Source organism: Schistocerca nitens, chromosome 6 (assembly GCF_023898315.1).
Source record: "Schistocerca nitens isolate TAMUIC-IGC-003100 chromosome 6, iqSchNite1.1, whole genome shotgun sequence".
Taxonomy (NCBI): domain Eukaryota; kingdom Metazoa; phylum Arthropoda; class Insecta; order Orthoptera; family Acrididae; genus Schistocerca; species Schistocerca nitens.
The window spans coordinates 176,235,822-176,252,329 of record NC_064619.1 but is presented as its reverse complement, the minus strand read 5'-3'; the positions used below and the strand labels follow the sequence as shown (position 1 = coordinate 176,252,329).

At 45.1% G+C, this 16,508-nt stretch overlaps 1 protein-coding gene across 2 annotated transcripts in view; it reads left to right on the top strand.

Annotated features, from left to right (window-relative positions):
• Nucleotides 1-16,508, top strand: part of LOC126262433 (NBAS subunit of NRZ tethering complex-like) — a 412,445-nt gene that overhangs the window by 247,244 nt on the left and 148,693 nt on the right. For both annotated transcript variants that reach the window (XM_049959075.1, XM_049959074.1), the window contains exon 29: nucleotides 20-255. In XM_049959075.1, the coding sequence (XP_049815032.1) occupies nucleotides 20-255 (236 nt within the window). The remainder of the gene's footprint in view (nucleotides 1-19; nucleotides 256-16,508) is intronic.

Below are 16,508 nucleotides of genomic sequence, written 5' to 3'. Positions count from 1 at the left end.
AATTTGGTATGGATTCCAGTGCTCCTTCAGTTAGCAAAACATTTGCTGCCTGAAGACACCACCCTTGGCTTGGCTCACCTGCTTCTGGTGCCAGACATAAACAGGGTGAAGGATTGCCTGGACAGCCTACCTGCCACAGCTATTTCAATACAGATAGCTTGCTATTATTGTGCTCTGACTGGTTATTCTGCTGTTTATGGCTCTCAGTCAGAAAAAATGGCTATTGAGGACATGTTCCTGTATAATCCTTCTGAGGTGAGTATCACCAGTTTGTGTGTTTGTATTCAAGTATGCAGACTAGTTCCTTTTTTTACCATTATTATATTTTGTTTATTATATAAAACAGTCACATCATGGATCAGAACGCATGTTAAATTGTAGGTTCCCATATAACTTCTTGAATAAGTCCATTTAAATGTCAAGATACTTCACTATCACTATGGTGCACAAACTGATCTTTGGGTTGATGGCAGGTTTACCTTGGAAGTTAGTGACTGGATAGAAACCGAGTGACTGAGATGTTAGTTATTTAACAATTGCTAATAAGTAAGTGTCATAATCACTTGACGCCAGTAGCTTTTCAATTTCATAAGTTAGTATGTGGTATGGCAGAGTTACCCCATCATAAATAGTAAACTAATGAATAGGAGAAAAGGAAAGTTGCTACTCACCATATAGCGGAGATGCTGAGTCGCGATAGGCACAATAAAAAATTCACACAATCATAGCTTTCGGCCATTAAGGCCTTTGTCAGCAGTAGACACACACGCACGCACGCGCACACACACACACACACACACACACACACACACACACACACACACACGCAAGCACAACTTGCACACACATCTGAGACGTGAATGAGAACATGATTGGTCATGGTCACCTTGACCAGGAAGAACGTTGTAGGTTTGGAGTCAGTCAGGCTTTGGAAAAGGTACTTTTCAGCAACAGCAAGGCCAGGGTGTTGGGGATGGTAGTGTAGAGGCTAGGTGACTTGAGCAGTGACAAGCATAGTGCTGGCTGGTAAAGGAACAGGAACTGTGGATGGGCAGTGGAGGAAATGTTTGATGTGTCCAGTATAGGTATAGGATGATAGGTCATGGTTATGCAGAGTGTGGCGGGGTGGGGGTGAGGGAGGGAGAGAGAGAGAGAGAGAGAGAGAGAGAGAGAGAGAGAGAGAGAGAGAGAGAGACTCAGTGGAGAGGTTTATGGACTGACCTAAGAATTTGAGGAGGGATTGGAGATACTACTCGTTTTCTGGAAGTTACTGTGGCAGGGCTTATAGATGGACGTATCGGACAGCTGGCAGAGCCTTTTGCCAGGTATTCCCTGTGGTTCAGAACAACAATGGTGGTGACTTTTTCAGCAGGTAGGATTATAAGGTCACGGTCAGTTTTTAGGCAGTGAATTTTGATTATTTCTTGTTGTTCCATCCTGGACTTTGTGTTGTTTAATGAAAAGACTTGCTTGGAATTGACAAGCATGGAGAGTTGCATGAAACAAATGTTTGTCCAGAAACCACACCAAAGGTGTGCAGTATTTGATGTGTGCAATGATGGACAGACAAATAGCTGTTTCAGCTGTTATAATATAATAATGTCATGTGACTAGGGCCTCTGTCAGGTAGACCATTTGCCTGGTGCAAGTCTTTCAATTTGACACTACTTCGGCGACTTGTGCGTTGATGGGGATGAAATGGTGATGATTAGGACAACACACACCCAGTCCCTGAGCGGAGAAAATCTCTGACCAGCCAGGAATCGAACCCGGGCCCTTAGGATTGACATTCTGTCATGCTGACCACTCAGCTACCGAGGGCGGATGTTTATTAAAATTAATTAGACTGTTCTAAAAAAATTATTATTACTTTACTTTTTGATCCAAGTGGGAGGAGACTGGCTTGCTTGGTTGATGACATAGTTGTCAGAGAAGGAGAGGAGTGGGGTGTGAGTACTGGCTGCAAGAGATGAGATGTGGACCGTGTTTTTAATGAGTAAAGGTAGAGGAGAAAAGGTAGGGTTTTTTTCAGGGGTGGGTAGGGAGGCGGCGGCAGCACCATAGGTACCAGCACTGGGTCTCTCGTGACTAGTTATGCCCCTGCATGGAATACTGAACTAATACCAAGCGAGGTGGTGCAGTGGTTAGCACACTGGGCTCGAATTTGGGAGGACGGCGGTTCAAACCCATCTCCGGCCATCCTGATTTAGGTTTTCTGTGATTCCTTGAATCGTTTCAGGCAAGTGCCTGGATGGTTCCTTTGAAAGGGAAGCTTGTGCTCCGTCTCTAATGACCTCGTTGTTGATGGGACGTTAAACACTAATCTCCTCCTCCTCCCCCTCCTCCTCTTCCTCTTTACTAAAGCTAATACCTAAAGTTGGAACATTGTAACATTAGGTGAAAAACCTCCACAATGGTTCATTTCATATTTGGAAAGTACAAAGCAGGAGGTTATTCACTAAAGATTTTCATCTGACTACTGAGCTCACATAATAAATGGGGAGAAGGGTTTGTGGAGGAAGGGGAGGGGGGGGGGGAGCAATTCACAGTCAATTCTGTTCAGGGTTCTGTTGCATAGAGTTTCTGACATGGAGCTCTTGTGATAGTGGAATTTTACTGTACCAGGTAGGCAAATGGTGAGTGAAGACAACCATTTAAATTCTTAGGAGTTGAGAGTACATGCAGATGAGAGCTTTTTAAGAAGTATCATGTTCAAGATGATGTACAGAAACTGAATGCTGATATCTTCATAATAAGAATAATTTTCCGTGAAACACAGGCTTGCTTACTGCCATCCATTTATCTGCTATGGTATCCTACTTTGGGACAACTATGTGCACTCATCAGGAAAGGGCAGTCAGGCGAATCTGCTGTTTCAGGTCACAAACTTCGTGTAGGCTGTCTTTCAGGCCTCAGAATGCTAGCTCTACTATCCCTGTGAAAATACCTAATTGTGGGATTTACCATGAACAGTGCTGGCTCATTCAGAAGAAGGAACAACATAAATTCAGTGAAAGAGAGACAGAAAACCAATTTTCACTTAAAAAACACTTCCTTAATTATTGTATAGAAAGGTGTGCAGTACTCAGCAGATTTCATTTTCACTAGGCTTCCACAGAACTGAAAAACATTGAGTGATAAACCCCAAGCTGTCCAGGCTAAGTTGAAAGATTGCCTTATGGCACACTACTCCTGTTTGTACAGGAGTTCCTAACTGTAATTCAGAACATTATTCCATTATGCATTATTTACTTTTATACTCTCTCATGATGTTTTTTGGTGATCTATTAATTTTTTTAGCTTCTTTTGTTTATGAATGTTCTAATCAGCATTCTGTAAACTGTGTACTGACTCATTCCATGACTAAGTAGCATCGACTCAGATAGCCTCACAGGACCAAATAATGACTAAATCCCTGTCCAGCCATCTAATTTCGAGTTTTCCATGGTTTTCTAATAGCTTAAGAAAAATTCCAGGAGTATTCTTTTGAAAAAAGAAAAAAGGCCCTTTCCCATCCCCACCCTTTCCCAGATTAAATCTATACTCCATCTCAAATGACCTCATCATCAACAGACTGTTTAAACTAATCTTCATTCTTCAGCTTGCCGTGGTGCCTTCTGCTGTTGAAGATGAAACATTGTGCCACACTGAAGTGCATAGTGATGATACTAGGCTGTTAATGCACAGAGCTTGTTTGAGTATGATGCGGGGATATGACAGTTTTTTCATACAATATTATGGGGTTTAAAATTGTTTGATGTAGTGAAACTCGACCAAGATCTTTCTCCCGTAGGCAGTGTTCTCCCAGGTGAACCAGTATACACATTTTAATACATTAGGAAATTTCACTCTTCAATGTACTAATGTTGTGATGAGATTTTTTCTTTTATTTTTCTTCTCTCTCTAGACACTCTCTGTCTCTCTTTTAAAAAAAGGAAAGAATATGGCTGTTTTGGAAGGCTGTTAGCTTAATCTTGGATGCACAAACACTTGGGATGGTAGGATGTTAGAGAGCAGCAGTTCTTAATGTTAATATGGTTTTCTGTGTACATGGTGGAAATGATAAACTGATGATGCAACTCTTGGGAACAGTGAAAGGTTGCATCAGAGGTTGATGTTGGTTAATTTCAGGCCTGTTGAGCTGCTAACAGACTAGTATAATTGTGGCCAACACAACAGTGTAACAGACTAAACAACAAATAACAAAATTCTTTGATCACAAGCTATGCATATTAGATATGTTTTATGACCTCATTACAGTGTTCACACGGTAAATCATAAGCTACTGCTTCACACGGTGGCGGTTTGTTGTTTCCATGGAAAATCTTTATGCTGGTTCTCATCTTGAAAACAGAGGGAAGTTGTACAGCAAAAAGGTGTAAGAGCCTGTTCTAGTGCCACACTAAGCCTGTTACTGTTTCTGTACTGCGTAAACCACATGTCATATAAGAATACCTCAGAAACAAAGAAGAACTATTACAGCATACGTAACAAACTCTTCAGTAATATGGCACTTGGCTAAATAATAATGCTATGAAATTGACAAGTTGTATAGGTTATTTGCCATCTTTAGCAATGGCAGTTAATCTATACAACTTGCATAAGTGGAACTGTGGAAAAAGAGGTGCCTAAGTACAAGAACTGCTGAATGTGTATCACCATTGAATTATGAGGACAAAGAACTGATCACTGCAGACTTTGTTAAATTTCTTGGAGTTACTATAAACAAAAATGTGACATGGACCAGTTGCATGGATTGCTTAGTGAACGAATTAAAAAGTTTTGTTTTAGCAGTGAGAATTCTGAGTACAGTAACTGACTTAGCTGTTGACAAAACTGTTCATCATGCATATTTTATACCAGATATGGCATAATTGTATGGGGCATTGACAAAGCAAACCACCTCTGTGCAATCAAGCTACAGCAAAAAATTATCAGAGCTATAATGGGGACAAACAATAGGCAATCATGAAATCTATTATTCAAGAGCCTTGACTTACTAACAATTCCTTGATTGATTGTGTATAAAATATTCCTCTTCGAGCTAAAAGAACCACAATTTTTTGAAGGAAATTCATTTACACAAGATTATGAAACAAGATGCTGCCAGCAGACCCAGATGGAAGGTCTTTACTGCTGCCCTACGATCCAACAGGAAATAAGTCATGAAACAAGATACAGCTCAGATTACGTATTGCCTTTGAAAGTACCACATCTTTCATGGCTTCGAAGCTTAGCAATAGACTATATTCCAAGGAATGCAAGCTAGAAACTACACAAGTAAACACTGAAAAATACATAAGAAGAAAATGTTATTACACTGTAAGAAATTGAAGAAAGAGTAAGACATGTACCACTTTTTTAACTTTTTATGTTTAACACACTGCATGTGCAGGCACATGCTTTCTTTTGATATATACAGTATATATATATATATATATATATATATATATATATATATATATATATATATATATATATATATTAATAGAGGGAAACATTCCACGTGGGAAAAATATATCTAAAAACAAAGATGATGTGACTTACCAAACGAAAGCGCTGGCACGTCGATAGACACACAAACATACACACAAAATTCAAGCTTTCGCAACAAACTGTTGCCTCATCAGGAAAGAGGGAACGAGAGGGAAAGACGAAAGGATGTGGGTTTTAAGGGAGAGGGTAAGGAGTCATTCCAATCCCGGGAGCGGAAAGACTTACCTTAGGGGGAAAAAAGGACGGGTATACATATTTAAATATGTCTGCTTGTGTCTGTATATGTGTGGATGGATATGTGTGTGTGTGCGCGAGTGTATACCCGTCCTTTTTTTCCCCCTAAGGTAAGTCTTTCCGCTCCCGGGATTGGAATGACTCCTTACCCTCTCCCTTAAAACCCACATCCTTTCGTCTTTCCCTCTCCTTCCCTCTTTCCTGATGAGGCAACAGTTTGTTGCGAAAGCTTGAATTTTGTGTGTATGTTTGTGTTTGTTTGTGTGTCTATCGACGTGCCAGCGCTTTCGTTTGGTAAGTCACATCATCTTTGTTTATATACACACACACATTCCACGTGGGAAAAATATATATCTAAAAACAAAGATGATGTGACTTACCGAACGAAAGCGCTGGCAGGTCGATAGACACACAAACAAACACAAACACACACACAAAATTCATGCTTTCGCAACAAACTGTTGCCTCATCAGGAAAGAGGGGAAGGAGAGGGAAAGACGAAAGGATGTGGGTTTTAAGGGAGAGGGTAAGGAGTCATTCCAATCCCGGGAGCGGAAAGACTTACCTTAGGGGGAAAAAAGGGGAGGTATACACTCGCGCACACACACACATTTCCATCCACTCATATATATATATATATATATATATACACTCCTGGAAATTGAAATAAGAACACCGTGAATTCATTGTCCCAGGAAGGGGAAACTTTATTGACACATTCCTGGGGTCAGATATATCACATGATCACACTGACAGAACCACAGGCACATAGACACAGGCAACAGAGCATGCACAATGTCGGCACTAGTACAGTGTATATCCACCTTTCGCAGCAATGCAGGCTGCTATTCTCCCATGGAGACGATTGTAGAGATGCTGGATGTAGTCCTGTGGAACGGCTTGCCATGCGATTTCCACCTGGCGCCTCAGTTGGACCAGCGTTCGTGCTGGACGTGCAGACCGCGTGAGACGACGCTTCATCCAGTCCCAAACATGCTCAATGGGGGACAGATCCGGAGATCTTGCTGGCCAGGGTAGTTGACTTACACCTTCTAGAGCACGTTGGGTGGCACGGGATACATGCGGACGTGCATTGTCCTGTTGGAACAGCAAGTTCCCTTGCCGGTCTAGGAATGGTAGAACGATGGGTTCGATGACGGTTTGGATGTACCGTGCACTATTCAGTGTCCCCTCGACGATCACCAGTGGTGTACGGCCAGTGTAGGAGATCGCTCCCCACACCATGATGCTGGGTGTTGGCCCTGTGTGCCTCGGTCGTATGCAGTCCTGATTGTGGCGCTCACCTGCACAGCGCCAAACACGCATACGACCATCATTGGCACCAAGGCAGAAGCGACTCTCATCGCTGAAGACGACACGTCTCCATTCGTCCCTCCATTCACGCCTGTCGCGACACCACTGGAGGCGGGCTGCACGATGTTGGGGTTTGAGCGGAAGACGGCCTAACGGTGTGCAGGACCGTAGCCCAGCTTCATGGAGACGGTTGCGAATGGTCCTCGCCGATACCCCAGGAGCAACAGTGTCCCTAATTTGCTGGGAAGTGGCGGTGCAGTCCCCTACGGCACTGCGTAGGATCCTATGGTCTTGGCGTGCATCCGTGCGTTGCTGCGGTCCGGTCCCAGGTCAACGGGCACGTGCACCTTCTGCCGACCACTGGCGACAACATCGATGTACTGTGGAGACCTCACGCCCCACGTGTTGAGCAATTCGGCGGTACGTCCACCCGGCCTCCCGCATGCCCACTATACGCCCTCGCTCAAAGTCCGTCAACTGCACATACGGTTCACTTCCACGCTGTCGCGACATGCTACCAGTGTTAAAGACTGCGATGGAGCTCCGTATGCCACGGCAAACTGGCTGACACTGACGGCGGCGGTGCACAAAAGCTGCGCAGCTAGCGCCATTCGACGGCCAACACCGCGGTTCCTGGTGTGTCCGCTGTGCCGTGCGTGTGATCATTGCTTGTACAGCCCTCTCGCAGTGTCCGGAGCAAGTATGGTGGGTCTGACACACCGGTGTCAATGTGTTCTTTTTTCCATTTCCAGGAGTATATATATATATATATATATATATATATATATATATATATATAGAGAGAGAGAGAGAGAGGGAAACATTCCACGTGGGAAATATATATATATATATATATATATATATATATATATATATATAATAGAGGGAAACATTCCACGTAGGAAAATAACAAAGATGATGTGACTTACCGAACGAAAGCGCTGGCAGGTCGATAGACGCACAAACACACACAAAAAATTCAAGCTTTTGCAACAAACTGTTGCCTCATCAGGAAAGAGGGAAGGAGAGGGAAAGACGAAAGGATGTGGGTTTTAAGGGAGAGGGTAAGGAGTCATTACAATCCTGGGAGCGGAAAGACTTACCTTAGGGGGAAAAAAGGACGGGTATACACTTGCACACACACACACACACACACATATCCATCCACACATATACAGACACAAGCAGACATCTCACAAGCAGACATATTTAAAGACAAAGAGTTTGGGCAGAGATGTCAGTCGAGGCAGAAGTGAAGAGGCAAAGATGATGTTGAATGACAGGTGAGGTATGAGTGGCGGCAACTTGAAATTAGCGGAGATTGAGGCCTGGTGGGTAACGGGAAGAGAGGATATATTGAAGAGCAAGTTCCCATCTCCGGAGTTCGGATAGGTTGGTGTTGGTGGGAAGTATCCAGATAACCCGGACGGTGTAACACTGTGCCAAGATGTGCTGGCCGTGCACCAAGGCATGTTTAGCCACAGGGTGATCCTCATTACCAACAAACGCTGTCTGCCTGTGTCCATTCATGCGAATGGACAGTTTGTTGCTGGTCATTCCCACATAGAATGCATCACAGTGTAGGCAGGTCAGTTGGTAAATCACGTGGGTGCTTTCACATGTGGCTCTGCCTTTGATCGTGTACACCTTACGGGTTACAGGACTGGAGTAGGTGGTGGTGGGAGGGTGCATGGGACAGGTTTTACACCGGGGGCAGTTACAAGGATAGGAGCCAGAGGGCAGGGAAGGTGGTTTGGGGATTTCATAGGGATGAACTAACAGGTTACGAATGTTAGGTGGACGGCGGAAAGACACTCTTGGTGGAGTGGGGAGGATTTAATGAAGGATGGATCTCATTTCAGGGCAGGATTTGAGGAAGTCGTATCCCTGCTGGAGAGCCACATTCAGAGTCTGGTCCAGTCCCGGAAAGTATCCTGTCACAAGTGGGGCACTTTTTTGGTTCTTCTGTGGGGGATTCTGGGTTCGAGGGGATGAGGAGGTGGCTCTGGTTATTTGCTTCTGTACCAGGTCGGGAGGGTAGTTGCGAGATGCGAAAGCTGTTGTAAGGTTGTGGGTGTAATGGTTCAGGGATTCCGGACTGGAGCAGATTCGTTTGCCACGAAGACCTAGGCTGAAGGGAAGGGAACGTTTGATGTGGAATGGGTGGCAGCTGTCATAATGGAGGTACTGTTGCTTGTTGGTGGGTTTGATGTGGACGGACGTGTGAAGCTGGCCATTGGACAGGTGGAGGTCAACGTCAGGGAAAGTTGCATGGGATTTGGAGTAGGACCAGGTGAATCTGATGGAACAAAAGGAGTTGAGGTTGGAGAGGAAATTCTGGAGTTCTTCTTCACTGAGAGTCCATATCATGAAGATGTCATCAATAAATCTGTACCAATTTTTGGGTTGGCAGGCCTGGGTAACCAAGAAGGCTTCCTCTAAGCGACCCATGAATAGGTTGGCGTACGAGGGGGCCATCCTGGTACCCATGGCTGTTCCCTTTAATTGTTGGTATGTCTGGCCTTCAAAAGTGAAAAAGTTGTGGGTCAGGATGAAGCTGGCTAAGGTGATGAGGAAAGGGTTTTAGGTAGGGTGGCAGGTGATCGGCGTGAAAGGAAATGCTCCATCGCAGCAAGGCCGTGGACGTGCGGAATATTTGTGTATAAGGAAGTGGCATCAATGGTTACAAGGATGGTTTTCGGGGGGTAACGGATTGGGTAAGGATTCGAGGCGTTCGAGAAAGTGGTTGGTGTCTTTGATGAAGGATGGGAGACTGCATGTAATGGGTTGAAGGTGTTGATCTACGTAGGCAGAGATACGTTCTGTGGGGGCTTGGTAACCAGCTACAATGGGGTGGCCGGGATGATTGGGTTTGTGGATTTTAGGAAGAAGGTAGAAGGTAGGGGTGCAGGGTGTTGGTGGGGTCAGGAGGTTGATGGAGTCAGGTGAAAGGTTTGTAGGGGGCCTAAGGTTCTGAGGATTCCTTGAAGCTCCGCCTGGACATCGGGAATCGGGTTACCTTGGCAAACTTTGTATGTGGTGTTGTCTGAAAGCTGACGCAGTCCCTCAGCCACATACTCCTGACGATCAAGTACCACGGTCGTGGAACCCTTTTCCGCCAGAAGAATGACGATGGATCGGTCAGCCTTCAGATCACGGATAGCCTGGGCTTCAGCAGTGGTGATGTTGGGAGTAGGATTAAGGTTTTTTAAGAAGGATTGAGAAGCAAGGCTGGAAGTCAGAAATTCCTGGAAGGTTTGGAGAGGGTGATTTTGAGGAAGAGGAGGTGGGTCCCACTGTGACGGAGGACGGAACTGTTCCAGGCAGGGTTCAATTTGGATAGTGTCTTGGGGAGTTGGATCATTGGGAGTAGGATTAGGATCATTTTTCTTCATGGCAAAGTGATATTTCCAGCAGAGAGTACGAGTGTAGGACAGTAAATCTTTGACGAGGGCTGTTTGGTTGAATCTGGGAGTGGGGCTGAAGGTGAGGCCTTTGGATAGGACAGAGGTTTCGGATTGGGAGAGAGGTTTGGAGGAAAGGTTAACTACTGAATTAGGGTGTTGTGGTTCCAGATAGTGTTGATTGGAATTTTGAGGTTTTGGAGGGAGTGGATCTGGAAGTGGGAGATTGAGTAGATGGGAGAGACTGGGTTTGTGTGCAATGAGAGGAGGTTGAGGTTTGCTGGAAATTGTTGTGAAGGGTGAGTTGCCTTTCTGGAGGTGGGAAACCAGGAGATTGGATAGTTTTTTGAGGTGGAGGGTGGCATGCTGTTCTAATTTACGGTTGGCCTGTAGGAGGATGCTCTGAACAGCCGGTGTGGATGTGGGAGAGGAAAGATTAAGGACTTTTATTAAGGATAGGAGTTGACGGGTGTGTTCATTGGCTGAGTTGATGTGTAGGTGAAGGATTAGGTGGGTGAGGGCAATGGATTGTTTGTTTTGGAACTGGTATAGGGACTGATGGAAAGAGGGGTTGCAGCCAGAGATGGGAACTTTAAGTGTGAGGCCTTTGGGGGTAATGCCAAATGTCAGACAAGCCTGAGAAAATAGAATATGGGAGCGTAATCTGGCTAGGGCGAAGGCATGTTTGCGGAGGGAATGTAAATAAAACTTAATGGGGTCGTTGTGGGGGTGTTGTGAGGGTGACATGGTATTAGAAGGTGGAAAGTGTAAAATGAGGCTGAAATGAAAATGAAAATAAAAATATATGGGGAGAGATAAAGGTGAACTGGAAAGTAACTGGAGATCTGGTGTGAAAAAAGGTGAGAAGGTGTTGGTTACAGCTGGGCTATGTTGGACTTGGTTTGGTAGACAACGATGTCCACACGATCAAAGGCAGAGCCACATGTGAAAGCACCCACGTGATTTACCAACTGACCTGCCTACACTGTGATGCATTCTATGTGGGAATGACCAGCAACAAACTGGCAGACAGCGTTTGTTGGTAATGAGGATCACCCTGTGGCTAAACATGCCTTGGTGCACGGCCAGCACATCTTGGCACAGTGTTACACCGTCCGGGTTATCTGGATACTTCCCACCAACACCAACCTATCCGAACTCCGGAGATGGGAACTTGCTCTTCAATATATCCTCTCTTCCCGTTACCCACCAGGCCTCAATCTCCGCTAATTTCAAGTTGCCTCCACTCATACCTCACCTGTCATTCAACATCATCTTTGCCTCTTCACTTCTGCCTCGACTGACATCTCTGCCCAAACTCTTTGTCTTTAAATATGTCTGCTTGTGAGATGTCTGCTTGTGTCTGTATATGTGTGGATGGATATGTGTGTGTGTGTGTGTGTGCGCGCAAGTGTATACCCGTCCTTTTTTCCCCCTAAGGTAAGTCTTTCCGCTCCCGGGATTGGAATGACTCCTTACCCTCTCCCTTAAAACCCACATCCTTTCGTCTTTCCCTCTCCTTCCCTCTTTCCTGATGAGGCAACAGTTTGTTGCGAAAGCTTGAATTTTGTGTGTATGTTTGTGTTTGTTTGTGTGTCTATCGACGTGCCAGCGCTTTCGTTTGGTCACATCATCTTTGTTTTTAGATATATTTTTCCCACGTGGAATGTTTCCCTATATATATATATATATATATATATATATATATATATATATATATATATATATATATATATATATATATATATATATATATATACCTGTGTAGGCATACAACTGTATTTATTGAGGAGTCAATAATATTCCAGTCGAATGTCTGTATGTGACGTGCCATGTGACAAAAAAAATTCTGTTCTATTGCTTTTTGAAAAACAATGAGGCATAATGATAAAGTCATCAGAGTACATTTATTCCCTTACTGGACCACTCATTGAGTGGTTCACAGTTTTTCAGTGATGGTATCAGGTTTATACCAGTGTCACAGCTGCAAAGCCAATTTTGCAGCATGCATCCTGCTGTGACTACCCCACTGGTACAACATTTTGTTGGCTTAGCACACTCTCATCATCAGATGCTGTTGCTGCTACTCAGGTCCCCATGTTTCTTTAGTCATGCTCTTCACTGTTGTATATTGTGTATTCAGTACACTTACAACTGCCTACTTTATTTGTTTGAACCAAATTTACTACATGCATTGAGAGGCTTGGTGTTTTGTGTGGTGTTCACTATGTGGTCTCTTCTGGAGCTTCTGAGGATACTGAATGCTGGCCACCCCTATCATAGTGGTTGTGAGGGCCGATATTGAAATGTCTGTTCCGAAAGTTATGTTTTCAACCCCATCCAAGTGTAGAACCTGTGGTATGAGTCTCTGAACACAGTAGTTTAGACTTCGGCCTGTGTAAGTGTATGACAAATGGGTGATCTCTTCTGCATTGATTCTGAAGCTGTTGAGTGTACGGCATCCACTCCTGCTCATCTAAGAATGCAAGTGCTGAGGTCCCAAACCCTCCTGCTTTACTCTTAGTGCGGCTTTCTATCATTCTGAATCCTGTAGACTCCAATTATGTCACATTTTCACACAGTCCTGCAGAATGTGATAAATTCCATACTCTCATAAATCAAAGAATGGAAAGTTCAGCTTGGAATTTCAACATTGTTATGAAAAGGATAGAATGCTACTCACTGTAACGATGAAATACTGAGCCGCAGACATATACAACAAAAAGGTTGTTACACATTAAGATTTTGGCCAAAGCCTCTTCAAAAAGGAAAGCAAACAACACACAGTTGCACAAGCAAGCCCACCTCTTGCACACATGACTGCTATCTCTGGTTGCTCTGGCAAGAACACAGCTGTGTCAGTCGAAAGCAGCAGTCTGAAGGGGGGGGGGGGGGGGGGGGGGGTAACAGGTTGGAGGCAGAGAAGTGAGTGGGGGGGGGGGGGTAGTGTGAAAGCAGGGAACTAGAGAAGGGAAAAGATTGGGATGCATTGGCAAAGAGCAGTGCACAATGAGGGTGAGAGGTCATGAACTGGGAGGAGGTGGTAGGACACGGGGGGCATAAACTGTTGGTAGCAGGGTATGGGAACAGTAGGTTACCACAGGTTGAGGCTGGCATGATTTCAGGAGCAGAGGGTGTGTTGTAAGGATAAATTCCATCTGGGCAGTTTAGAAAATCTGGTGGTGGAGGGGAGGATCCAGATGGCCCACGTTGAGTAACAGCCATTAAAATCAATTATGTTATGTTCAGGTGCAGGTTGTGCCACAGAGTGGTCCACTGTGCTCTTGGCCACAGTTTGGTAGTGACCATTTATCTTGTTGAACAGCTAATTGGTAGCCATACTAATATAAAAAGGAAGTCTGAAGGACATTCGGAGAGTCAGTTGTCACAGTGGCAAGACCATGCACATGAGGAACATTGGTGTATAGGGAAGTGGTGTCAGCAGTGATGAGTCGGGATACAGAAGGAAAGGGATGGGAATAGTGGAGAGTCAGTGAAGGAAGTGGTTGATATCTTTGATGTAGGAGACTAGACGTTGGGCAGTTGGTTGGAGGTGTTGGTCTATGAGCACCGAAATTCTTTCAGTGGGGACATAATAAGCATCTGCTATGGGGTGTCCAGGATTTTTGGGTTTGTGGATTTTGGGGAACATGTAGAAAGTGGGTGTTGGGGTGAGGAGGAAGTTGGATTCAGGGAAGATGTTCTGGGAAGAGCCTAAGGCTTTAAGCAGGGGTTGGACGTTATGTTGGACCATTGAGATAGGATCACTCTGGCAGCACATCCCTTGACCCGTAACCTTCCTGGCATAAACATAAGGTCCCCTCACCCACCCACCTACCCATCCAGCTGTGCGACTGTGTGTGTGTGTGTGTGTGTGTGTGTGTGTGTGTGTGTGTGTACACACACATCATCCCCTGCCCCAGTACCCCCACCCAATTCTTGTCAGCTAGTTGGTTTTGTGCTGCCATCTCAAGCCCTAGTTTGTGAAATAGTGTGCCCAAGCTTCTGCCACATGCCCCCTCTACCGTACCCATAGTTAGTTAGCCCACAGATGACAGATGCGCCCCCCCCCCCCCCCCCCGCTCTCCCACAAGTTGTTAGACACTTCCCCCTACCCCCTCTATGCCTCACATCTTCCACCATCCCTCACCCCACCCCACCCCACCCCACCCCACTCTGCATCCCCACCTCGCTGCAGTGCACTCACCACGTGCCAGGAAAGAGCTGGCTTTGTACCTATCGATGAAGCAGCGCTTCTGCCTTCCAGCGAGTCATCTACTTTATTCCTAAATAATTCATAATTCTCAACTAGAACTTTCCCTACATTATTACTTTTTTGTTTATATATGTTTAATAACAGACACTAGGGCTTCCACTACAAAACCCTTCAAATAGTAGTTGCTTTTCAGGGAAGAAGTAAATAATTATATTTCAAACAATGGAAAATCCAGGTGGAATGTAACAATACCAGAGAAGGAAAGTTGCTATTCACCATATAGCGGAGATGCTGAGTCGCGATAGGCACAATAAAAAGATTCACACAATCATAGCTTTCGACCATTAAGGCCTTTGTCAGCAGCAGACACACATACACACATGCCCGCGCACACACACACTCAAACAAACGCAACTTACACACACGTTTACAGTCTCAGAGAGCTGAAACTACACTGTGAGCAGCAGCACCAGTGCATGTTGGGAGTGGCAACTGGGTGGGGGTAAGGAGGAGGAGGCTGGGACGGGGACGGGGAGGGGGAGGTATAGTATGATGGGAGTGGCGGACAGTGAAGTGTTGCAGTTTAGGCGGAGGGCAGGAGAGAAGATGCGGAGGGAGGAGGGGGTAAGTAGCGGAAAGGAGAGAAATAAAAATATAAAGAAATTAATATGAACCTTTCCTCCTGAAGCCGTAGTCCACAGAAATATCAGTCCTTTCCAAAGGCCTCACCTTTTGCCCCCACTCCGGAAATCAACCATGCAAGACTAGTTAAAGACCTTCTCTCCTTTTCCCGGTCCCTACAGTGGAAACACTTTTTCACCACCGACCCAACCAATCAGAATAAACCAAAGACCAATACTGGACATTGTCTAACTCAGTTCACTCCTCTGTCCAACCGTGATCCACCCCCACTGCCTCCAAACCACCCCCTGTTAACTTTCCAGAATTTCTTAGCCTCGAACCTTGCCTCACCGTCATTCCCCAAATCCCTCAAAATGCATACTAACCTTACATCCGCAGAAAGAACTGCAGTCCACCGTCTAAAAACCGATCTCGATCTGATAATCCTACCTGCAGACAAAGGCTCCACCACCGTTGTTTTGAACTGCAAGGATTACATGGCAGATAGACTCCATCAACTGTCAGATACAAACAATGCCACAGTGATCCCATTCCACCAATCCAGCAGGATCTCCAGTCACTACTCAAATCCTTAGGCCCATCCCAGAACCTCTCCCCAGAGTCCATCTCTCTACTTACCCCCATCAGTCCCTGCACTCCCATCTTCTACATGCTTTCTAAAGTCCATAAACCCAACCACCCAGGACGTCCCATTTTGCCCCCACTGAGAGAATCTCTGCTCTCGTAGACCAACACCTTCAACCTATCACCCGGAACCTATCCTCCTATATAAAAGATACCAACCATTTCCTTGACCGACTCTCCACAGTTCCTTTGCCTTTACCACATGGTGCCCTGCTCATCACTAATGATGCCACCTCCCTGTACACTAACATTACTAATGCCCATGGCCTTACTGCTATCGAACAGTACCTTTCCAGACGCTCTATGGATTCCAAACCAACAACCTCCTCCTTAGTTTCCATGACCAACAATATCCTCACCCACAGTTACTTCTCCTTTGAAGGCGTTACCTACAAACAAATCTGCGATATGGCTATGGGCACCCGCATGGCACCATCCTATGCTAACCTATTCATGGGCAATCTAGAGGAATCCTTCCTAAAAACCCAGAACCCTAAACTCCTCACCTGGTTCTGATTCACTGTTGACATCTTTGCTATCGAGATTGAAGGTGAGTAGACCTTGTTCACATTCCTCCA